Genomic DNA, 26,499 nt, shown 5'->3' on the forward strand with positions numbered 1-26,499 from the left:
AAGTATCAGTCCTGACACACAAAAGCACTATCATACCACTTTAACTGTCATGTCTTCACTTAAAGGATCGTAGGAACTGTAGTTTGATAAGTATGTAGAGAGTTATTAATGACTAGTCCCTCTTCCATGGGAACTCTGGTGTCAAAGTGGCTGGGGAAACCCATCCAGATGGGCAGGGTATAAATAAAGTTAATAATAATAATAATAATAATAATAATAATGTGTCATAGTCTCATTGCTGAGCAACAACATGCAGAATTCAGTGGAGTGGGAGGCCAGCCAACCAGAAGAGTCTCTAAGGTGTACTTACCTGGAGGCAGAGTCAGCATCTGATGTCGGGTCCAGTCAAACAACAATGGTCAGATAATCCAGGGGGCAGGCAGCGGCGGAGCATATGTCCGCACTGCCCAGGGCGGGCGCGCTCCTGAAGGGGGCGTGGCTCGGAGGGTGCCCTCCCAGGCACAGGATAGCCGCTTGGGTTCCTAGAGCGGCGTGTGTGCCCTACAGCCAGGGACAGAGCGACCTGCTCATGGGGGTGGAGCAAGCAGCCCATGGCGGACATTCGGTGCCCTGCCTTCACACAACTCCCAAGCCTCCCCCAGCTTTCAAAATGAAGGGGGAAGGGGAGAATGCCACCAGCAAAGCGGCGCAGCTCCCCACCTTACCCCAACAGCTCAGGGTAAGCTTGGGAGTCACGGGCGGGCAGGGCGCCAAATGTCACCCCCCTCAGTGAGGGCACCTGGGGCTGCCCGCCTCCTCTGCCCCCCTTCCTACACCCCTGGGATCAGGGAAGCCAATGGTCAAGAGTCAAGACAATCAGGAAGCAGCAAGGTAAATCCAGGAGCTACAAGCCTTGTTACCAGCACCTGACTGCTGCCAGAGGTTCTGCTGAAGAAGGCTGAAGCCAGCTGGTTCTCATCAGTGCCTTCTCCTCTGTGTCCTTGAAGGCTGATCAGATGCAGCTGGAGTCAATCTTGCCTTCTTCCCTTTCAGGCTGCTGTTCAGCAGGGAAAGCTGACTCCTGGCCCATGACATCTGGGGATTATAGCTGTGTGAGGGGAATAGGAGTACAGTGGTACCTCGGGTTAAGAACTTATTTCATTCCGGAGGTCCGTTCTTAACCTGAAACTGTTCTTAACCTGAAGCACCACCTTAGCTAATGCGGTCTGCTGCTGCCACTGCACGATTTCTGTTCTCATCCTGAAGCAAAGTTCTTAACCCGAGGTACTATTTCTGGGTTAGTGGAGTCTGTAACCTGAAGCGTATGTAACCCGAAGCGTATGTAACCCGAGGTACCACTGCATTCTAACAACTCTCAGCACTTTAAGAAACTGCAATTTCCATGATGGGGGGGGGGGCTGTAACTGTTAAAGTGGTAGAACAGTACTTTGAAAGTATGGTGCAGATGTGGCCTCGAATTCTCTTAATACCTGATGTGTGAGGCCTGTCAGAGGCTCATTAGTGCTGAGAGGAAAAGGGACAAACCACAGCAGCTTACTGACACATTTCTTTTCTGAATTTTTCCTTCTCCTGTTCCAGGAGAAAGACCCAGCATGGAAAACAAGTACATAGTAAAAGTAGGAAATAATTTCTGTTTTATTATTGCTTCTGCCACTGCCTCCAGGTGTTGCTGTCAAAAAGGAAGCTTCTTTCTAGTTCATGTTGAAATATAATAGGCACAGTCTGTGGAAAGTTTTCTTACATTGAAATGAATTGGAAATGAACAAAAGCAGCTGCTGTTTCTTATTTGTTCATGTATGCTTTTGGTTCTTGGTTTTTTTTAATGACACTTAATTATTTTAAAGTAAACCACTTTGAAGATACTTGTATAGGAAACCAGTATATAAAACTACAAACTTATACTGTACATCAGAGGTGGGGAATCTTATTATCTCATTCATCCTGGAGGATGCACCTCCCACTTGCCCTGCTCATAGGGAGAGATGAATCTGTCAGTACTGGTTTCTCATTTTTCCAGTCTTAAATTCAGTTCTTCAGATTTCCACAAATTGCTATTTTTTTATTTAAAAAATCAGCATTTTAGTGCAGATGTCTTGTAATATACAGCTTTTTACATGTAGTTTTGACTAATATATGCATTTTTGCAAGCAATTTCCCCTAATATAATGCATTTTATATACAGTTTCAGGTTAAGAATGGACCTCCAGAACGAATTAAGTTCTTAACCCGAGGTACCACTCTATTGTTTTCACCACTCTATTGTTTTCACCAATGTGCACATTTTCATGCCTACATTCCTCTAATCTATACATGTTGGTACACTGTATACACTGATGTGATACACTGTATAAACATGTATAGATTACAGGAACCTGTGCATGAAAATGTGCATTAGTTGGCTGGAGATCTGCACTGCAAAATTTAGAGGTGTGAATTTCAAAGGATAGCCGTACTTCACATGTTGGTTCAAAAGGTTTGAATCTCTGGTAGTTTATCATCAAAATGCAAATAAAATATCTCTCCCATACTTACCTGCTCTGCACTCACCTTGTGTGCTATACCCTGGCTAGAATCTTTCTTCTTTCTTCCTTTCCTTCCCTTCCCTTTCCTTCCCTTCCCTTCCCTTCCCTTCCCTTCCCTTCCCTTCCCTTCCCTTCCCTTCCCTTCCCTTCCCTTCCCTTCCCTTCCCCTCCCTCCTTCCTTCCTTCCTTCCTATTTCCCTTCCTTCCTTCCTTCCTCCCTCCCTCCCTTGCCAGGATGCAGAAATGTATATGGCAGGGTGGTGGTGTAGAAAGCTGTGACTTCTGCATGACTGTATCTTGCTTGACTTGCAAACCCTGGAAGGTTTCCCATTGAGGAATGTGGCTCCTGGGCTCAAAAATACTTCCTGCTCCATTATACATACTTACCTGGATGTACATCTAATGGATGTCTCAGGAGCTTACTTTTGGGGAAACATGCAGGATTATAGCATCAGGGTCACAAATGGCACCGGCGACATTCATTTCAATGAGGTGGCAGAGTAGATTTTACCCTTTGGCTTCAGAATGACATTCACTTGACACTGCCATACTTGTTTTTGGTTTGATTTACAACACCAGTTGGAAGGCCCCCGGTGAGTTTTAATAACACATATTTTATTCACTCTAGGTTCTAAAAGATTAAGCCAATGAGGGGTGGCTATCCGAAACAATTACCAAATGATGAATCACTTCAGCTTGTAGTATTTCATGAATGGGAAAGGAAGTTTTAAATTAAAATGTCATACCATGGCTGTGTGATCAGGACTCTCGTCATCGATCATCAAAAATGATTTCATTTTTGTGGGAGAAGAAAAGTGAGTTGTGCTATGTTTACAGATATTTTAGAGTTGTCTTCTACTTAAGGCTGAAAATGTATGGTTTTGTAGTAGCGCTGAAGTGAAATGGGAGGACATATCTGGTGAAAAAAATTGCCTTCCCCTCCCCGCTGCCCCAGTGAAACATTCCGTTTTCAGCTTTCCCTCCTCTCTTCCATGCAAAAGAGTATGAAATTATCTGCAAGGAGGTATTCTCATGTCCACCATTTTTGGCTGATGCAACTCACCAAGCCAGAAAATAGGGTTCACCTGCTCCTGTCTCTCCCCTTGCTAATTCGGAAACCTTGGCTAAACAGAAGTCAACAAAGTCTCATAAGTGTGTGTGTGTGTGTGTGTGTGTGTGTGTGTGTGTGTGTGAATTTCTAATCTACTCTACATTCAAAGGATATCCAAGTAGTCCTCAAAAACAGACTATTAAGCATATTGCAATATACAAATCATAAAACTGTCATTTACAGTGATAAACGTATGCGAAGAGAGAACACAGAATCAAAAGCATGCAAAGCACAGACCTAATCTTGTCCAAAGTCTTTAGGGATGTGACTTTCTCTTTCCGATCTTACTTGCATGCAGGCTTCTTATCTGCATCTGCCTGGCCACTGTGAGGACACAAGGCTGAATTAGATGTGTCTTTGGCCTGATCTAACAGGGCTTGTCTTATGTTCGTACCACTGAGTTATGGCTCTTCCTTTTCTCCTTCTCTAATGGGAACATTACCATTGAGAAATGACATCAACATGTTGTGAAAACTTCATTGGGATATGGATGAAAGGTGTGTGTGTGTGTGTGTGTGTGTGTGTGTGTGTGTGTGTGTTGCACATAATCTTTCCCTTTCGCCAGACCCTAATTCTTCTCCAAAATAGATGTCCTAATCCCAAGGTCCTCAAACCAGATTTTTCCACTTTTTCTTTCTCTGAATAAGTTGTCACACACAATATCCTCTTGCAAAGTTCCATGCTGTTAGGCTATAAATCATTTAAGCTTTCTCACCCACTCATATTTTCCTTAATTAATCATGAAAGCTGAACTTCTGTATCATAATTGTCTTGGCAATCAGTTACCCTCTAGGTGTCCTATTGGCTGATTGTTGTGTGTCTCAAAATAAGATCTTCAAAGCCCTATTTCATGACTTCCTCGGTCTTTGAAAGTATGACTGTGAGAAAACAACTTGTGCCTGAGAGCTTTAGAAAAATCTGGCCCTCTAGGGCTTTATTTGGTTTCTCCATTGATTCTAATTAACTTTGCACTGACTTGCAAATGTGATCTTGGGTAAAAAAGTATATTTCTGCCAAATCTTGTTTCTGTGACTTTAATAGACATGTACTGTTCGTGTCTTTATTCTAATGAATATGCAAATAGGGCAAAATAGGAGGGAAACTTACTTCTCTGTTTTAGCCAAAAAGAATGAGAAAAGTGATTTGTAAGGGGAAGGAAGTAATAAATCATGACAACTGATGCCATTTTAACTCTTTTGCTCGGAAGTATGCCATGTGTTTACAAACTGATCCTTGCAACCTGATATATAACAAAGAAGGTTTTATAAAGGAGAAGCAGCGATCATTTCTGGTTTCTTGTGTTTCAGAAGCGTTCTCCAGTTGCTTCATTCTCTCTAGTAGTGCTCCTAAAGCAATAGATCCTTGGGCATAATTATCCTGTGTGAAGATTGTGTCATGTAATTACTCAATATTATTATATTTCTCCTAGTGCACACTAGTGGATACCAAGCAAACATCGTAGAGTTCTGTCAGAGATTCCGTGGACTTTGGGGAGTGAATAATCCATTTTTTGCTCAGGAATGGAACATTCAGAATTCGACAGTAGGATCTTAACTCCTAGGCAGCAGCAGATTCCGAACTTAGGGTGAAGGGACAAGAGGCAGATGCAGAATGAAGAAATTATCATGGGTGGGCTTCAGGGCTTAGGTCATGCTTGCTTTGCTGAGGGGTGTTGCCTTCATTGTACAAATTATCTCAACAGCAGTCTATACTAGGGATAGAAGGATCTGTTGGTTCTTCCAGGTTCTCATTTTTCCAACCACAAATTCAATTTCCTATATTTCTGCAATTTGTGATTTATTTATTTTTAAATCCTCATGAACATTCTTCAGGATTTTAGTGTGAATTTCTCCCAGTAAATACATTCTTGTATGCATTTTTGTCTAATGTAAAATTTTTTTGCAAGCATTTTCTCCTAATATAATGCATTTTGGGTTTTTTTTCCTCCACCTAATACATTCCTTTTTGTCACATTTCCCCCTCATACATACAGGAACACGGTTTATGACTGGAATATAGGCCAATGTGCAAAAGTAAGAATCACATCCATTGATGGACTCACTTTTGCCTCCGGCCGCTATTTTGCCTCTTGCCCTGTACAGCACCAGCAATGCAGCTCCTGGGAGGTAGCCCACAAGGAAATACGACCTCTGCTGCATCAAATGTTATCACCAGCAACTTTAGTTAAGCCTAGAACAGGGGTCTGCAACCTTTAAGACAAAAAGAGCCACATGGACCCGTTTCCGAAGAAAAAAAAACCTGGGAGCCGCAAAACCATTGCGACATTTAAAACAAATATATCTCCGGAGCCGCGATCTGACAGCGGCCGGGAAGGTGACGTCGGGATGGTGCGTGACTAACGCACACACCGCCCCCATGCGACGTCACAGCCAGTACAGCGCCCGCCACAGTGGGGAGTGTCGGGGCGCACAATGCGCCTCCTCCCCTCGCTAGTATCCGCCCCGGAGCCGCGGAAAAGGTGTAAAAGAGCCACATGCGGCTCCGGAGCCGCAGGTTGCAGACCCCTGGCCTAGAACAAACTGGCAGCCAGATCAGTACCAACAAGACTGGTATGATCAACTCAAAGCAGACAGCACCCCTTAACAAACCAGCTGCAGAAACCCAAATGGTTTTCAGAAGCAGAGCCACATAAGGCTCATTATCATAACCTACACTGAAAGCCAACAGGGTATGAGGTACCGTGGCAAACTCCAACTTTCTGTCAGGAAGGGTTGTAGTTGGTGACTCAGCCAGAACTGGAAAAAGTCATCATAAGGCTGCCTACCTACCACTGATTTAAAATCCAAGAGGAGGGACTGAAGGAAGGCCGACAATTAAACCCCATACTCAGCAAGTAAATGCTCATTTTGAAAAATGACACTCAAACCCTGGTTGAGATCAGCTATCCTTTGATATATGATAGAAAAAGTTCTAAGGCCTGCAAATGTAACAATAATAAGAAATAACGCTTCCGTCACAGAGTTGTGATATGCGCTGGAAAAGCCTGAATTCTATAAAAGAGGCAGTATCTAGTTTGCTTTATTCCTTAGAAAGGGTTGTAAAGAATATTTGTACATTCTTAGCTGTGTTATACTAATGGAACTAAGATATTTATGCTGGCTTCAGTTCCACCCAAATCCTATTATGCAAGCTTCTATGAACTTACACATTTTTCATTTAGCTGTGTAAGCCTTTTTAATAAACAGACCTGTACGAACCTTCAAAATGAATAAGCTTCTAAGCTTCTTATTCAGGATGTGAATATTATACTTTTCTTCCTTACTGTTAGATGACAAAAACAGCAAAATCAGTATTCAGCAGAAATTTGGATGGTGGCCACAGTATTCCAAATAAAAGCGTAACTATTCAGTGCTGTGCAAAGCAAAATGTTGACTGCAGCCATCTAAAAGGAATGCAAAACAGACCTTTAATACTGTTATCTTACAGTTTTATGTTTTTTTTATAAAAGCATTTTTTAAAAGTCAAATTAGGAACCCGCAATACCAACATAAAATCCAAACAACCAACACTCAGATTAGTCCAATTTAATTATGTTACTAAGGCCCGACCACTTCACTCATCAACCATGGCTAACTCCCCACCACCACACACCTTGCCAAACCAGCCACCCCCTAGGTCTCACCAATGCCCCAGCTCCTTCACTCAGCAAACCCCACCCGCCCCCTTGCCAAAAGCCCATCACCAATGTGTGTGGTCTGTGTGCAAGGGAGAGTTGAAAAAAGGAGGCAGGGTAGTAGGAGAAAGGGCTGAAGGTAATAACAGCTGGTGGCTATCACAAAAGAACAGGGCATTAGTACATTGCCTTTACAATGTCTTAATAAAACAACAGAGCATATCAGAAAATAATAGCCTTCCTCAGAAGTCAAAGACTGGACAGAAAGTCCAGAAGTATAACAAAGGGAAGTCACATATTCAAGAGGCAAATGGTACCCTGTGCCCCCCAAAAAGAACAACATCCTGACAATGTTGGAGACCCTTGCAATTAAGACACTAATGGAGATGTACTGTGGGAAGAGGAAGTGGCTCAGGTGGTCAATTTCTTAGCCACTAGAGGCAGGAAAATATATAAGAGGGGCAAAGCCATTCTCAGGCAAGACCTTTGCACTCCAGAAGCATTGTTAAGCTTCCATCACAATCTGGCTCTGCTTGTCCACCACTCTGTGCTACTAGACTGGTCATCTGCTTAGACACTGATCCATAATTATAATTATAATCAAGCCCTCTGCAGTGTGTGTGTGTGTGATTGTGCTCTTGTTTTTCTGTATTGTATTTAATAAACCTTGCATTTTGCATTTCACCCCATGTAAGACCCTCAATCATTTTTTTTAGCTTGGGTATAATGAACATATGACCAACGTTGTGCCACATCCATAATTCAGAGGGTGTCAGTAATTAAAGTGATGGTGAGGCACCAAGATCACAATGCCAACAAATGAGATACTATGTTGAGGCCATGGACCATGCTGAAGTAGTGGAAGGCATCGTAATTCCCCTTAGTGCAATGGGGCTTTCCCCTCTCTCTTTCCTCCATGAGCCTTCTCTCCTCCACAGAGCTGCTTTGAAGGGTCAAGGGAACCCCCCAGAACAGTTGTGGGAAGAGGAGAGGGGAGATTATTCCTTAAGGCAAACAGAAATGCTTGCACTGATGGAACAATTCCATACATCCCATTCTTCTGCGGCTTCAACATGACAGTCCTTTCCCAAATAAAGATTGGACATGTGCTTCCAAAGTTTTCCATATACAGTGGTACCTTGGGTTAAGAACTTAATTCGTTCTGGAGGTCTGTTCTAAACCTGAAACTGTTCTTAACCCGAAGCACCACTTTAGCTAATGGGGCCTCCTGTTGCTGCTGCTTCATCCTGAAGCAAAGTTCTTAACCCGAGGTAATATTTCTGGGTTAGCGGATCTGTAACCTGAAGCGTATGTAACCCAAGGTACCACTGTATTCCCCTGTTTGAACAATATAGGTCTAGATTTTATTGAACTTTTTCCTAGGCTTTTCAAAAGAAGCCCAATCAATATTAGTTCTCCTTTACTATTCAACAGTTGTAACTTGTAACTGTTTCACATGCATTCAACAGCATTCAACAGCAATTAAGCCTAAAACAACATTCACTAAAACTGAACTGTAGTTGGTACACAGTTATTTGTATAATGTTGACACAACAAGGCTACAGATATGTTCAGGTGTGATATATCTGAAATTTTACAATAAAGCTGCCGTACTGGAATTGTGAAGGACAAAGACAGTTGGATTATCTTTTGAAATATCGTTCAAAAACATCTTTCTAGCACATACTTCATTGATCCGCCCTCCCCACAATGGTCACTACAGCAAAAGCATCTTATTGATTAATTTAGATGCTGAGGTAGTTTATACTTTCGGGTAAGAAATACTTTTCTGTGCTCACTGTTAAAAGACAAAGGGGGATTTGAGATCAACTTAATGCATGGTTATTAAATCACCTCTGGGATGCATGGCATAAGTGAAGGGTTGTCTGGCTGTGTGATAGATTGACAGTGAATTGGCTGGAGAAGAGATACAAACAACCTAAACTGCGGCCCCTGGATGGATTTATAATTTGGTAATTTGTTAACTTATTGGCATGGGGATGGAAGCGCTGCTCCCATATGCTGATCTCCACATCAACAGAATAGCTCAGGTGAGGCTTGACCCCTTGAGACTGTCCAACGGCTGTGTGAAGATGCTGTCAATGATTAGTATGTTATTTTAGTCTCACAGATTGAGTTATACATAGAGGTGGAAATGATTAGCTTTGTCAGAGGCTGTCTCTGGCATAAGAAATTGGCTCTGTTGCATAGAACAAATCTGTTTTGACTTCAGCATTTCATAAACGGAGGAAGTCAGCACTGCAGAGTAACAGTTTACTAATTTTCCAGCTGATTCCATAGGAGTGCTTCTCAGGGGGAATTGTGCTGGCTATACACATGGTACAGTTTTAGATTAATTGAATTTGCTGGATTACTGTTTGCAAGCAGGGATTCAAAGTGAAATATATTTTCATTATGGCAGAGTTTGAAAGAAACACAGTCATATACAGATCTCTCTCTCTCAGTCACACACACACATACTTCTTTGACCTTTTTTGTATTCAACACCAAACTCTGAGGACCTTCTGGCGGTTCCCTCCCCGCGAGATGTGGCGTTACAGGGAACCAGGCAGCCCTGTTCAGGGAAGTTTTTAATGTTTGATGTTTTATTCTGTTTTTAATCTGTTGGGAGCCACCCAAAGTGGCTGGGGAAACCCAGCTGGATGGGCGGGGTATAAATAAATTATTATTATTATTATTATTATTATTATTATTATTATTATTTTATACATTTAATGTTGTGCTTAGGGTCATAACTAGGGCATGAGCAAGGGAACATGACAATGGGGTTCAGAGAGTAACTTGCACCAACCATCAGAAGTTGAGCTCATTGTTTTGCTGAAACAAAAATCAACATTTATCGTCCCTTTGTCTTAAATAATGGGGAAAAAATAAGATATTAATGACTAGTCAGCACAAATACAATCTCCTAATACCCACATGCAAAGATTCCTATATGGCTGAAGGGAGCCCCATTTCCCTCTCCCATTTGTACCCAGACTATTTTTCACTTCAATACAGGTTATCTGCAGCTTGCGCTGCCCATAGAGCAAAAAGCAGCTGGGAATAAGGAAGGCAATACAAACCATCCCTTGGGGATACAATGATTGCCTGTCTCCATGGGCACTGCAGATAAAAAGGTGGGGGAAACTGGCCTCAATTTACATTCTGGTGGGAATTTTCCATATACAGGGACTGAAAGCACTATGGGACTTTATCATTCCCATAATTGTTCTGATTAACGATTCAGAAACATACTTTTTAATGCATCTAAGACTTTGTGCATTTCTATGCTTTGTCCTTTAGTCTGCAGCCTACTTGCATTGTACAGATGTCTCTGGTTTCCTTTATTTGTGTTACTTGGTTTTACAAGACCTGATTAAGATACTGAGTTAGATCAGCTATTAGATCAGTATAATGTGAAATCTAAAAAAGACTGGATGAAATTTGCATATATGGCATCCCTTCCAGAGCAATTAAACCTACTAAATTTTAGGCAAGTACATCCAAGTGGGCTTGTTCAGGGCACCTTTAATAGTAGTAGTAGTAGTAGTAGTAGTAGTAGTAGTAGTAGTAGTAAACAAAGGGAAAGTTTATTTTGGATGCAGTTTGCAAGCACAGCAATCAATTCTGAGAATACGAAGCCTGACAAATTTCAAAATTATTGGTGCAGTGGTTCTCCAAAAAGTCACCATTTGTGGGTAGGTACAATCGGAATCCCAGAGATGGGAAAACAACAACATGAATCTCCAGAAAGACTGCAGTGGGGAAAAGGCACCCCCAGAAATGTTACCTCAAGGGTAACATTCTGCTTCTCTCCCTCAATCCCACCAACAAAATTTGGGGGATACAGCCTCTTCTCATTGAAAGAGAGATATAGCTCCATTGACTAGCAGTAGGAGAAGGAGGGTAGAAAAATAACAGCAACAAAAAACCCAGGAAAACCGGCATGGGGCAAATGTCATCCTCAGCAAGCCCATGGTTATACCAAGGGGTTTTTTTTTAGTTTTTTGGGTAGTGGGGTTATGCTCTCCCCAGATTTTTGGGGTACACTTAAGATATCACTATTGACTTCTATAGGAGAAAATATAAATCCACATGAAAAGCATACACTATTTTAAATCCGTCTCTCAAATCACTGTGATTGGAGTGTTCTAGGAAAATAATTCCCTATGATCAAAAGCTAGATGTGTCCATCAATAGAAAAGTTCCTCTCAATTCTGCTGTGGGAACTAAGCTTGCTTTCATTTCTTACAGGGGGACGGGGACGACAACAGGCATCCACTTTTTGGGAGACGTGAAGTCACAGTGTTACTTAGTATCTTAGGGATTCCCTGATCCACCTTGAGATAGCTTGTTAATTATGCAATTGAACTCAGAAACACATGAACTTTCCCTGAATCACCCAATTCATCTCATAATTTGGGGTACATGCAAAGCACATCTCTAATATTTATTGGCTATGTAGTAACTTGGTGGGAGGCATCTTGAGACATTTCTGTTCTCAAATTCACATAAACAGAAATGTTCAGCATTCCTGGATGTGTTGGTTGGAATTGTTTTATTTAGCCTTGTAAACAAGCTGCTCCACATGCTACAGTTTGGCAATTTTCAATACAACCCAAGGGAAAGTAATTAGGGTAAATATCGCTACTAGTTGTTCACATCACTTAATCATACTTTACACAGCTTTGAGCAAAAATGATTTGTCATAATTTCCTTGACATGCCAAATGTAATGCATAGTGGTTCTCATTTTAAGAAGCGGGTTTTATTTTCCTTCAAGTATTAGTCTTTCTTTGAAATGTTCCTACTAAGATTGCTGAGTCTACAGATGAATCAACATTTATTGGCAGAGATTCTGTGATTCAAAACAGAAGCTGCTGTCATTTTGAATCTGTGGAGGAATATTTCATTCTGGAACACTGAAGAGTTTCAAGTTCCATGGTAATTTTATGAATCAATTGATAGGTTGTTCCTCCTCTCCCCAGCATATTAAAATCTAAAAATAAAAAGCTTTGCAGTTTCATAACTGGATTTTTATTTTGTTATTTATTAGCTTTAAATCAATATATGGAATTAATGCAAACTTGAGTCCAATTGTTGATTAGGTATGTAGCTATTCTATTATGCTGTCAAGCAAATGAATAATTTATTTTATAATTGCATGGTAAGTATTTTAAATTGATTCTGTTTGCATTAAATTAAATAATTGTAACATAGCTATGGTCTTCAGAAATTGCTTTCATTCCTTGCCTTTTATCTTTTCAATGATTGGTTAGCATTCTTTAACAAAGAACTGAAATGTTTCTAAAGCATTAGCAGATTGCATTTTCAGGTGATATCTGAATACAACATCCAGTAACATCATACTGGAGCATTTGTGTGAATGGTTTTTTCAAAGTAAGTTGCTGGCACAGTAAGCAGGCAATCCAGATTTGGACACTGTAGCAGGTGGTTTTCACCCCTTTGTCACTGCTGCGGTTGAAATCTGGATTAGACCTCCAGAGCTTTCATTTGCACTTGGGACAGGGCGAGCTCCCACTAGAGCAAGTGGTTGTGTTGGGAATTTGAGAGAGTCATGTGGAAGTACTCTCATAATTTAAAAATATACTCCTTGATCATTGATGAATGATAAGTGTATAGACACATGCATACACACCTCCCTATTGGCTGAAACAAAAGTGCATTCTCAGTGAATCAGACACCCCGAAATCTGAGGCACAGAAGGCTGATTCAGTGGTTTCTTGGAAGGCTGGGGAACCAGGGGATAGCATGCCAAATAGGCATTGTGATCCAAATTACAGGTCTCTGTGCTTCCATTTCTAGAGAACAGAATCAGGTGTCTGAGCCATTTATCAACACATCCAAATGCACAATGGGAGAGGTAGCCATCCAAGTCAGTAACTGGTCCACGTTTTCAGCTTTTGCATAGATCAATTTGTGCTGATAAGCAGGCAGCTCTGCAGTCTGCACTGCAACACAGCTGTAAAGTAGGACTGAGCTGGAGTATTAAAAGAGCTCAGTGTGTTCACCTGCACAAGAGAGCACTCGAGCCTTATTCAGATGGGTTGCTCATGTGTAAAGGCTACATATTGGGAGAACAAGTGGGGATTAACATACTAAATTCTGCCCCTGTTAGCAGTGCTGGTGCCAGGCTATTCTGTACCCTATGCAAGGCAAGCTACTTACACACACACACACACACACACCACGGAAAATACCTAATTGCTAACATCAATTTTCATAAACAGGTGTCTCATAGAAAAGATGGAAAGAACACTTGAACCTGCTACATTTATTTTACCTTGCAAGAATAAGTAATCCCGCTTGGATTACTGCAATGCGCTCTACGTGGGGCTACCTTTGAAGGTGACCCGGAAACTACAACTAATCCAGAACGCGGCAGCTAGACTGGTGACTGGGAGCGGCCGCAGAGACCACATAACACCGGTCTTGAAAGACCTACATTGGCTCCCAGTACGTTTCCGAGCACAATTCAAAGTGTTGGTGCTGACCTTTAAAGCCCTAAACGGCCTTGGTCCAGTATATCTGAAGGAGCGTCTCCACCCCCATCGTTCTACTCGGACACTGAGGTCCAGCACCAAGGGCCTTCTGGCGGTTCCCTCACTGCGAGAAGCCAAGTTACAGGGAACCAGGCAGAGGGCCTTCTCGGTAGTGGCGCCCGCCCTGTGGAACGCCCTCCCACCAGATGTCAAAGAGAACGACAACTACCAGGCTTTTAGAAGACATCTGAAGGCAGCCCTGTTTCGGGAAGCTTTTAATGTTTGATGTATTATAGTATTTTAATATTCTTTTGGAAGCCGCCCAGAGTGGCTGGGGAAGCCCAGCCAGATGGGCGGGGTATAAATAAATTATTATTATTATTATTATTATTATTATTATTATTATTATTATTATTATTAATACAACCATCTTTGATTATCTTTCTCAAATACAAAAGAAAATATTTTGGCACACAAATCATGTTGAATAATCTTCTGAACTGTGATGTTTAAATTTAAGTCTCTTAAAAGTTTCACCTCCTTTCCTTTGCAAATTTTGTCATGGATTCCTTCAGGTCAAGCGCTGATGCTTGGACACGTTCAACCGATATACTTGCAAGCTGTCGGAGCCTGCCGTTACAAATGGTGCTTTTTAGGCATAAAATAAAGACACTGAGGCTAGTAATCTTTCCATGGATGGAGGCAGCTCAATATCAGACTTCACCTCTTCCCCCAGTCCGTTTATTCTTATTACCCTTTGTTCCTCTCCAGCCGCATGGCTGCATTCCAATGTCTCACGTTACCTACATCCGGTCAAGGCTTTTACCCACCCACAAACCAGATATAGGGTTACACTGCCCAGAGGGGGGGAACATAACTCCATATGAGGTCATGCATTCCAATACATTGTAAAGCTCAGAGTGCTGGTCACCGAGGTCAGCAAGGCACCCTGCAATATTACAAGCCTCTGCCGTGGCTATCTGACTCCCACATGCCCTCTTTCTTTATTTAATTAATCAGACTCTTGTGAGACCGGAAGCGGGCCGCAGACTGGAGAACCATGCAGTACATACAGAAATTATAGAAATAATACATTGTATACAGCAACACAAAATAATGCAAATAACTACTATAATGATCACTAAAATCAATAAATGTCGAAGCCAACATCCATCCGGAAGCAAAGAATATAAGAATTCTGATTCCAAGCTGCATGGTAGCTTCCTTTCTAGTTTATTAGCCATGCACTGGTGTCACTTCTATAGCACTGAGATTGGTCATTGTATGTTCCTGTAAGAGAACAAGAGCTATTAAAGGTGAAATTCAATGTATATTGACAGTTTGGATATATGCCCCATGACTCTTTCCCCTCCTTAATTTGAAAATAAATGGGTGCAGGCTCATGGAGGGTCAATTGTACTGGAGGCCAAAAAATTTGCTTAGGGGATATAATATTTGTAAATTGAAAAGATCCATTGACAGGCACATCATGAAGCATTATGCCTAAATGACTCTCAAAAGGGGCGGCATGTGCATACATAACTAACATTTAGAAGCATTCAATAAACTGGTAAACATAATCATATCTTGTACAAAAATATTATTCCTCCATATCTTATGATAATTTTCTACCCTAAAAGTCTTATTCAACAATGCTGTTCTTATAGTTCGAAAGTGGCTGAGCCGTGGATGCTGCCAGCCAGAGTAGGATTCAGGCGACAGCTGCTTGCCAGCCAATAAGGTGAAATATGATGGTTTCAACTGGACTGGGTCGTCTGCTTCTCTTCCTTGTATAATGGTGCAGCAAAAGATGGCAAGGCAAATGGTTAGGAAGGCGCATTCGCGGTTAAAGAGGCTCGCCATGGCCGCACGCATCGAGCTGGAACCCACAAAGGCTTGTCCTCGACGTCCACTGCTGCGTACCCTCGTCCCCACGTGATCAGCGGAACAGGTCCATGCCACGGGGGATTAGGCAAGCGTCGGTACACCACCAAGGGGTACACCACCTCCTTCCTAAAATGCAATTCAGTGGGGGTATGGGTCCTAAGATATGGATATAAAGGGATGGTTAAGTACAAAAAGAACTTGGTGAACAACCGAAGGGATATCTGCCGTTGGTATGCTTCGGCCGCCAAGCTGTTTAAGCAATAGTGTTTTGAACGTCAGGTGTGCTCTTTCCACTATAGTTTGACCTGTGGAGTTAAAGGGTATGCCATGAGTTAATTTCACATTCCACAACATACAAAATTCTGAAAATGTTTTAGAAATAAATGCTGGACCATTATCAGTTTTGATACGCGCAGGTTTACCCATGACTGAGAAACAGCGGATAGTGTGCTGAATGACATGCCGAGCTGTTTCCCCTCTCATGGGCGTAGCCCATATGAATCCAGAGTGGGTGTCCACCGTGAGGTGAACCTTGGAGAGTGGAGCCAACACAGGTGTGTGTGTGACATCCATCTGCCAACACGCCAATGCAGACGTGCCCCTAGGATTGACAGCATCAAAAGGAATGGCCAGCTGAGATTTAGAACAAGAAGCACATTGGGAAACTATATCCCTTGCTTGGGCCAAGGGAATAGAAAAATGCTTTGCCAATGCTTTCGCAGGAAGGTGAAAGGTGTTATGACATAGTATAGGATCAGAAAAGAGTGAAAAAGCAGAAATGTTCTTCAGTGCTGCATCTGCTCTTGCATTGCCCTCTGCTAAATACCCTGGGTGCGATGTGTGGGAGCGAAGATGAGCAACATAATAAGGGAACTCTCTGTGCTGAAGTAAGACTTACAGGGTAAGAAACAAGGAAAACAATTCAGAATCCAAGGAAGGAGTTATACAAGATATTGGTAAACTAGCAAAAAGGTGATATACATAATGAGTATCCACAAAAAGATTGAAAGGTTGAGTAGGAAAGGATTGAAAGGTAAGAATCACAGCCTCTAGCTCTGCTCGCTGAGCAGAAGACTGAAGGGGTAAATAACATTTCCATTTTCCTCCCTCCTCCCATGTCACCACCCCCCTACTTCTTGTTCCATCCGTGAAGAGGGTTAGTGCAGAGGGGAGAGGTGTCAGAGGCAAGGGTCAGAAATGTCAAATGGTCATCCTTCGGAGGGTTAAAAATGATGACACCTATAAAATCAGCTAAAGCAATTTGCACGTGAACGTCCTTTGATAACAATGTCTGATGTGGATTCAATTTTGGAATAAATGTTCTTTGGTGGGATGTGCGGTAGATGTAGCCATTCTATAATGCAGATAGTCTTTTTCTTGTTCCGCCTGAGCATATAAAATCCTGTTGGCAACAATGGTGTAGCAAACTGCCAGATGCAGCTCGTGTGCAGCACCTCTAGGTGGCGCATGCGGAAAGGTTTCAAGGCTTCACTCACAAAATGTTGACAAAGTGTAGGGGAGTTCCGCATGCCTTGAAGACAATCCACTGATATCGTTGGATGGGCTGCGAATTGTGATATACTGGCAATGTAAAAGCAAACTGTTCCTTGTCTGCTGGAGCCAGTGGGATGAAGATGGTTCAATGTGGCCAAAAGTCAATTGTTCAGAAATAAGCTGTTCAGAAACAGGATGGTGCCATTGCTGCGGATTTTCCTTTTGGTGGAGGCCACCGTTCTACCCACACTGAGGTATCGGTGATCCTGGTTTGCCACGCTGGAAACGTTGTATCGGTGGCTACAGGCTGGTTTTCATTGAGCGCTGCTGCTAGCAAATGAACCTTGTGGGTACCTGTACCAACAGACTGACAAATGCGAAGCATAGCTGCTGTATCTGTGGCAGGATTGTGTATTTTCGGTCTCAATGCAACTTTACAATCCTCTTTGGCATATTCAAAGGCAAATTGTTTGATAATTATTTGTTTGGCTTCAGGATTTTCACTTTGGCTACTCACTGCTGTAAGCAGCCTGTCCATAAAGGAAGAATATGATTCTCTTGCCTCTTGCCTGATTGAACTCCACCTTGGTTGAATACTAGTGGGTTCTGGGATTTTTCTCATTGCTTGTTTAGCAGCAAGAGCAGTATCCCTCAATAAAATCTGCAGCAGTGTGGCTTGTACTGAAGCCTGAGCGAAAGGATCACACCCTATCAAGGCATCTATGACGTCTGCGAGGGTAATATTTGGATTATTTCCCCTGATTTGTTGTAACAAGGCTGGAGCATCTGTATAGCAAGCAGTTTCCCATTCGTGGTCAAACAAAACACCTGCTGATGGGGGTAACACTGTACGTGCCAAAGGCTTGATGTCATCTGGAACCAAAGGCTGGGCTAATGTGGCTTCCAAAACAGCCTGTGTGAATGGGCCTTGAAGTCCATTTGTCCTTACTGACAAGTGAAGCTCTTTCAAGATTTTAAAGTCAAAAGGTTGGTGCTCAAAAGGTTGAGTTCCTGCTGGAGCACCAGCAGGGGGCACAATAACAGGGAATGCCATGGTATCCTGAGATAAGGAACAGGCAAGAACTGCACGTTGAAAAGTGGTAGCTGGTTCTGCCTCTGAAAGATTTGGACTATTGCCAGCCAGACCACGGCATTTTTGCTGGATTGGGTCCTCTGGTGAGGAACTGTAATCCGGAGGCTTGGGATCTGGAGGTGCTGGCAGGGCAAGTATTGGAACAAACTCTAACACAGCAGGCTGGATTAAAGAAGCTGAAGGTTGTGCTGGCAATGCAGCCAGGGAGATATTTTTTGGTGATAAAGAACCCATAGCATAATGAACCTTGCACCATGCATTTAAAATCCGAGCACTGATGCTGGGGAGCTCATGAAAATGTTCACCAATCTTGTCCCAATGTTTCAGTTCCCAAGTCCCATTTGCAATTACACCCAAGTCCCAGGGAGAATGTTCATCAATGGCCAGAATGAGCTGTATCAAATCACCCTCTGGAACTTCCAATTTGTTGGAGGAGAGGAGAAATTTTAAGTCTTTTAAAAATTTCTGTTGGGGAGTAGTCAAAGAGCTGCCCATTTTTCAAAAATCAATATAATAGAAGAGAAGAGAAGGGATCGGACTCACCGGGATCTTTTTTAAAGATGATTAGCGCTTGCAATCCTTGCCGGACGTAGTGAGCCGATGATAACCACTGCTTGGATCGAAAATCCTCTCACAGTTTCTTTTAAAATCCTCTTAGTCTGCCTCAGACTGTTTTCTCCAAGTTTGCCTCTTTTCTTTAAGTTGCCTCACACTTTTAAGTTTGCCTCACACGTTTGAGTTTGCCTCACACAGGGGGCACCACTTGTCGGAGCCTGCCGTTACAAATGGTGCTTTTTAGGCATAAAATAAAGACACTGAGGCTAGTAATCTTTCCATGGATGGAGGCAGCTCAATATCAGACTTCACCTCTTCCCCCAGTCCGTTTATTCTTATTACCCTTTGTTCCTCTCCAGCCGCATGGCTGCATTCCAATGTCTCACGTTACCTACATCCGGTCAAGGCTTTTACCCACCCACAAACCAGATATAGGGTTACACTGCCCAGAGGGGGGGAACATAACTCCATATGAGGTCATGCATTCCAATACATTGTAAAGCTCAGAGTGCTGGTCACCGAGGTCAGCAAGGCACCCTGCAATATTACAAGCCTCTGCCGTGGCTATCTGACTCCCACAGCAAGCCAGCTAGTCTCCTTTGCAATATTGTTGAGCATAAGTCAGTTTTTATAAGTTTGAGCTTTTACAAACTGTGCTCACTGCTTTTCAGAGCAACAGAAGCATTAGGAATGTTATCCAGGAATTTTTATTACAGTATGGAGAGAAGTACTTCTGGTGGTGGGATGGACTTTGGAATTCTTTCAGTCATTGCTATAAGTTCACAACACAGATCTTCAGCAGCATGCAATAGACTTGTAGATTTGGAAGGCAGTATGAGGGCCATCTAGTCCACATCAGTATCGATATATTTGTTTCCATTGTGCATCAATGGTTTTTCCAAATTCTTTCAGGTCTTAAGTACATTTTCAGTAGATTTTTTGCTGATGCTGTATATATCATACAGGATATATGTTTTAGCAGTTGGAATCTCTCTTCAGTGGATTTTATGGTCATGTCTAAGACAAAATAGCAGAAACCTACTTTGAATTCTGCTTTGGATCTTGTTGTGCTTCTTTTTGGGCCTCATACTCAAAAACTGCCATTTCTTTCCAATTTTCCAACTTGTTCTGCCTCAAAGTTTGGTAGCATCTATCTCAGTAGCATCTATCAAAACTTGTTGAAAACCCTCATCACAACCTGAAGCCCACAAGGTAATTCTTGGTTATTTGCAATTGGCTTGTAGCTGAATTTAAATCCGCTTCCTTGTTTTGCAGTAGTTTGCATGTAACAAGTGATATCACAAACTCGAACTTACAAATTACATCAGCGACAGCCTTAGCTTCAATTCAGGGTGTATTTCCAGATAAAAAAATTAGGCTTGTGTTGTCAACGATCTCTAGTAAAGCATCATATATACTATCAAGATGATACGTCAGCGATTTCAAAACATCAATCCAACTCCCCATCTTGTTTTGCTCAATGACTTAATAGGTATGCCTGTCTGATACATGGCTGGTTAGAATTTTCCAATGCTGAGTCAATGCAGGTAAATAATTATAGTTTGCATGCGCTAAAAGAAAAAAATCAGGATAAATTTTGGAAACAGTAGGGTCTTCTCACTATGTAAAACAACTTGCTGAATGGACCACTGAATAAATCTAATGTATGAATGACGGTGGTACCTTGGTTTATGAACTTAAACCGTTCCGGAAGTCCGTTCTTAAACCAAGGCGTGCTTTCCCATAGCAACGGGGGACTCAATTTACAAATGGAACACACTCAACAGGAAGCGAAACATCTTCCGCTTCCAAGGCAAAGTTCACAAACCAAAACACCTACTTTGCAGAGTTCTTAATTCAAGTTGTTCATAAACTAAGCTGTTCTTATACCAAGGTGCTTAAAAAGTGATAAATTTCTTCAAAATATAAAACAAAGGTAGCATATATAATCAGAAATTTATAAGATATAGCAAAAACTAATCTGTAGAAAACTGTGCCCCTCTGAGGTCTGCTCCCTAGACAGCTGCCTAGTTTGCCTAGTGATAGCCCTGCCCCTTCCCATTAGTCTTCGTGAGCTGGAGAGTGAATTCTGATGCACTACTTTGATTGATTGCTTCTAGGCATCTCTACTTGCCACCTTTTTCTCCAAGTAACTCAAGGCGGTGTACATGGTTCTCCCTCCCACACACACACACATTTAATCCTCACAATAACCCTGTGTGGTAGGCTAGGCTGAGAGACAGTGACTGGCCAGTGTGTCCACCTAACATTTATAGACCCATTTCCAAGTGTTATTAATTAATTAATTAATTAATTTACTTTAACACATGCATACACTACCATATTATTTGATTGAAATAGTATTTGAAAAAGTCCATAGTGGAAGATCTGTGCTGGAATTCATGGCTCTTTAATATAGGAATTCCTTTCCCCCCTTCATGCTTTTTATTAGTTTTCTTACTTGCTAAACACATACAATAAAGTAACCAACATTTAAAAAATGACAACAAAAACAAGAAACATATATACAACCATAAATCTGTAAATTTTTACACACGGACTTATGTGGTCATATTCTTTATTCCCAACTCCTTTTCTTCTCTGACAGACTTCCGTCTTCCTCAAAGCGGGTCTGTTTTGTCTATTTGTTAAACTGCTTCTTTTATCATTTCACCATTTCTACTGTTTTCCACATACTCTACTTACAATCCATATTATGGTTTGCGAAAATTAAAGCAAATCCAGGTTTTGACTTGGGGGCACTGCTTTTTTAAGTAATCTCTATAAATTTCCCATTCTTTTTGGAACTTTTGGTTAAGCTGTGTCCTAGTTTACTCCGTCATTTTTTCCAATTCGAGATATTCAAATAATTTATGCTGCCATTCCTTTTTTGTTGCTACTAATTCACTGGTACTAATCCCTGCTGCAGTTGTAGCATATAAGAATATTCTCTTTAAAAAAGGAAAAGGAAAATAATAATAATATAGGACTTCAGCTGCTTCTAAGAAAGTTGACATAAGTAACTGCTTCATTTTTGTTTTTATGCAAGAATCCTAACAATTTCTCTCAGATTTATCTGTGCATGCATTTTATTACATACGGGTTGTGTTACCCCCCCCCCCCCGTAATTCAAAGTGAAGAGCTCTTTGAAATTTTAACGATGGATTCTAAAATGCAGTGAATTACCATATTTATCACAACATATAAAAAGTGTGCCACGCCATATTCATCTCAGAAAGCGTTAGCTAAATAATTACTGATATTTTAAAGGTCCCCCGAAATATCACTTTCAAATTTCCTTCTTTTCCCAGGTGATCTAGTTGTTTCTCACTCTACATTTTAATGTGAACTGAAACTATATTCCACAAAAACAGATGCCACTTCCTAGTTAATTCATAGACAATTACTATTACTATTCCTATTTCTACTTAATGGGACTTCTTGGCAGTTTTTGGTATACCACATTTATCCAATTAAAGGACTGAAGGTCTTGATAAGGAAGGTGAACAGGGGCTGGCTGGGTAATTGCTATGCATTAAAGCAAACAAACATTCAGTGTAAACACTTCATTTTAAAACAGCAGTGCATTACATCTAAATTTATTCCTGTAATGTGGTGTTTGATTTGGCTTTATCACTAATGACCTGGCTTGGGTGTTTAAGAATTCTGTTTTGATAAAAAGGAAAACAGTTCTATGAATAATTTAGGCTTGACCTCAGCTTTGCATTATACATATAAAGTAGCAACATGAAAGAAAGTAGATCAGTGTTAAAAAATAATCTATTTAATGCCATATTGATGAAGTGATCTAACTTTCTAATTGATCCTGTTTTTCATTACACACTTTATATAGCTCAAGATTGATTAAGTGATAATTGCATTTGATGTAGAACTTATGAAGAGGAACAAATGGCTCATCAGATGAAAAATGATGAGATTGCAGGTTGAATCATTGACTGATTCATGCAACATTTATCTCAAGCTTCCCCACATTTAGGACTATTACTATTTCCATTAGAAAATCGCAATATTTGGGTGGTTTCAGAACCACCTTCAGTTTCAACCTCATGCAGCATAGGAATATGCCAATAGATTTTTAAAACTTCATGAAATTGCTCAACTATTGCTCACTAAATTAATTAAACTGGCACTGTGGCTTAGTAACAACTGAATTTAGGGACAAATCCAGAGGCATCTTAGGAAGAGAAATGCTTCAACATATTAAGGGTTCAAGGTTTGAAATCATATTATTTTATATTCTGCAACATGGTATATGAAGCTGAGATCTGTGTCATAAAGAGATGTTCCATGTCCACTGTGTATTCTCTTCCCTGGATTTTTGAGGCAGAGGATTTTGAGCCATCTAGTATTGTCAGTTTGCAAAATGCATGAGTGGAATGTACTGTAATAGAGTCCCTTTCTTCGTGGACAGGAGAAGGACCAAATGGTGCGTTGGAAACAGATGTATTGTAAGACTGGTGTATGCTAGTAAGCACAATATAAAAAGGATAGCTATTCCACTGTGAAGTCTCAGATTTCATTGGAAGCCAGTGATATAATAATAGATATACAATATTGCATGCATCCCACTGCAACATTGGTGTGCATTTTTAATAATGCTATGTTTTTTAAAAAATCATTTTTTTAAAAAAAGAAACTTTTTTTTCAATTGATAAGAAAAGAAACTGCATTTTAAAAAATCATCACAGGGAAGGTGCGAGGAGGGGAATCGGTGAAATTTGTCTGGGTGGGTTTACCTAGGGATGCTTGCTACTATTCTTTCCTTCATTCCACAAATCATTTCACCAGTGATCTGAACTCTGTGTCTGTGCTTCCTTTAAAGTCCAGGGTGATACATCTTCCCATGTTTCCCTACCCACCCAGATCAGGAAGCATGGCCAGCTAGCCAGATTGCAGAGTCTGGATAAATGTTTAGAGGAAAAGCGGGGTGGGTGGGGACCAGGCACCATCCTTCAACTCTTCATAGTGATTAGGTAAGCTCAAAACCTGACACTCACTCAAATTCTGAGGAAATTGTAAAGTACCCTGAGAACGGGAGGGGGAAGAAAGCTTTTGAAAAACTGGAGGACAGATTTTGGCACACCACTAACTTCAAGAGACATAGACCCTGTGGCCTTGAAGTGGGACAGTGTGTTTAGTAGAGCTGGTTGTCTCCAGTGTTTTCTTCACTGAGCATAAGAATTGAAAAAGAAGAGGACGGCTAGAATTGGCAAGGTCTGCTCTAGTGGATGATAAATGCTGCAATCCTATACATGTTTACCTGGAAGCAAATGCCATGAACACAGTGGGACTTACTTCTGCATAGGAATGCATTTGTTACTGTCCAGTGCCCTTGATAGTGCTTGGTATCACAATAGCTCTATGTGGTGGGCCACTATTCAGCCCAATAAATAATGACATGCTTAATGCTAGCAAATGAGTCCATGACTGTGGGTAAAAACAGCATTGGCCCAAGATTTCCAAGGCTTTAATTCTTCTTCCACTGACCTGCATGGCTAGGATAACCAGATGCAAAACATGGCAGACTTGTAACTTTAAGAGTTGCATAGTTTTCAGCTCATCCACCTTGTCACCACCACCACCACCACCACCACCACCAATTGCCTTCCACTCATGTTGAAAAATGCAGTAAAACAGCTGAAGACACAACATAAAAACAATGCAAAGTAGACACTCATAGAAGAGACTTATTTACCCAGCTGAACAAAAATGAGGGCTTACCCAGTCAGAGAGTGGGCAGCTGCTGCAACCCAATGTGCCAGCCTCCTTCCCTTTAGGAGCAACATCAGGACGAGGCAGCCGGTCATGGGGAATTCCCAGCTTTCCCGCCATCGTCTTATTTGAATCCTGGCCAATCCGGCTGGTCCAGGTAGGAGGGGCTTGGGACCCAATAAAGAGTGGTTGCGGCTGACCCCAGGCACTGCTGAGTTACTGTGGTAGGCTTCTGAGATCTTTGGAACATGAAGGAGAAGCTCTCCTGAAGATCACAGTGACCTACTGGATAGATAAGGGATAAGACAATCTCTCAAATAACCTGGTCTTAAATTGCATTTTTACACAGCAAAAAAGCATAGTGTTCCAAAATAGCTAAAAAGCAGAATAAATTTATAGAGTTTATGAGGACTATTTTTTGGATGATATAAACTCTTTGAACCTGGGTAGGTCATTTGACACATACAAATTTCACAAACAGTTCCAGACAGATCTTTCACCTTCCTGACCCCAAGTTGTTTGTCTTATGATGCTTAAAAATTGCATCTGCTCAGACATATCCCAGAAGGACTTTTAAACTCAGCCAAACCTGAGATGAATATTGTTCAGAAAAGGAGTGGGGGGAGTATTTAAAATTTGTCTTTTTTTTTTTATCCCAGCACTACCTAAAATGCAGTATTTTTGAAATCATTTTAATAAAACTTACAATCTTCTAGTGCTTGCTGATTAATATTGATGTGGCTCTAAAAATAGCCATTAAGCAAGATAATTCGATGAACAATCACAGTTTCACATCTCCGAAATGCCTTTTTGGGGATTAACAAAAAAGAGCCTAATGTCCCCTGTTTATGTTGTTGCATAAGGGATTTTTTTATCCTGCTCTTTAGCGAAGAAGAAGAAGAAGAAGAAGGAGGAGGAGGAGGAGGAGGAGGAGGAGGAGGAGGAGGAGGAGGAGGAGGAGGCTTGCAGAGCAGTTTAAATGTCACTAAAACCACCTGGGTGACAACCTGGGTGAAAAAGTTCAAGCAGAGGAAGTGCCAAAAATTACTGGTCTCTCCACTACACTGATGGAGTAGTCCCGCATCCCTTCTCTTCCTTTGTATAGTTATGAAGAAAAGTGAATAGACATTTATTATAATATTATAACATATATAAAAGTTTCTCCAGGAGACAGTGACTTACAAGTTGAACATTTTTTGTTGCTTTTGAGGTGATTATTCTTTGGTGATTAGAAATTATGTTTTCTTAAATTGTATTGTAGGATGAACCCTTTTATAGTATGTTATGGTTTGTATGGGTGGTTGTTTAATTTTCACCTGAAAATAGCTTTGAGAGTGTAAAGCGACTCATGCATTTAATAAAATGTAACAAGCCAACCAACCAACAAACAAACAACATAGGTCAATGATATGCAGGAACATTCAGATGACTTCTGAACAATTGGACAAAATAATAATATTGCATTGACTTCATCACCCCAACCAGTATCTGCAAATAGCTGTTTTGATCTACCCGAAGTCTAGATAACTGAAATCAAAAGGCAACTGAGCTAACGTCCTAGGTCAGGGATGGTAAACCTATGGTCCTCTAGATGGTGTTGGACCACAGCTCCCATCATCTGTGACCATTGGTCATGTTGGCTGGAGCCCAACAATGTCTGGAGTGCCACAGGGTCCTTAACCCTGGTCTACCTTATTTCTTATTTAAAGGAGCCATTGTAGTGTTGTGGTTAGAGTGTTGGACTAGGACCTAGGAGAACAGGGTTCAAATCCCCACTCAGCCATGAAGCTCACTAGGTGACCTTGGACCAGTCACTCGCTCTCTGAACAACAAACCTCATAGGGTTGTTGTGGTGATAAAATTGAGGGAAGGAGAGCTATGTATGCCACCTTGAGCTCATTGGAGGAAGGTGAATGCAACAAATAAATCAGGTGAATGCAATAAATCAGTCCAATCTACCGGTTAATCATGGGGGTGCTTCAGGTCGATCAACTCTGGACTCTA

General features: G+C 41.3%; 1 protein-coding gene and 1 long non-coding RNA gene across 2 annotated transcripts; one reads left to right on the plus strand and one right to left on the minus strand.

The window, feature by feature from the left end:
• Positions 1-17,165: 17,165 nt before the first annotated feature.
• On the minus strand, positions 17,166-18,879 carry LOC310706444 (uncharacterized protein). The gene is made up of 2 exons (XM_083502170.1): positions 18,138-18,879; positions 17,166-17,900 (listed from the first exon to the last, which is right to left on the minus strand). Exons 1-2 carry the CDS (start codon positions 18,700-18,702, stop codon positions 17,299-17,301), a joined length of 1,167 nt encoding a protein of 388 aa, XP_083358296.1. The 5' UTR covers positions 18,703-18,879; the 3' UTR covers positions 17,166-17,298.
• Positions 17,900-18,713, plus strand: LOC310706445. Its single transcript, XR_014525887.1, has 2 exons — positions 17,900-18,047; positions 18,123-18,713. It is a non-coding gene; the product is annotated as an uncharacterized lncRNA (long non-coding RNA).
• Positions 18,880-26,499: the final 7,620 nt, after the last annotated feature.

The sequence above is a fragment of the Podarcis liolepis genome, assembly GCF_965112155.1.
Source record: "Podarcis liolepis genome assembly, chromosome: 5".
Classification (NCBI taxonomy): domain Eukaryota; kingdom Metazoa; phylum Chordata; class Lepidosauria; order Squamata; family Lacertidae; genus Podarcis; species Podarcis liolepis.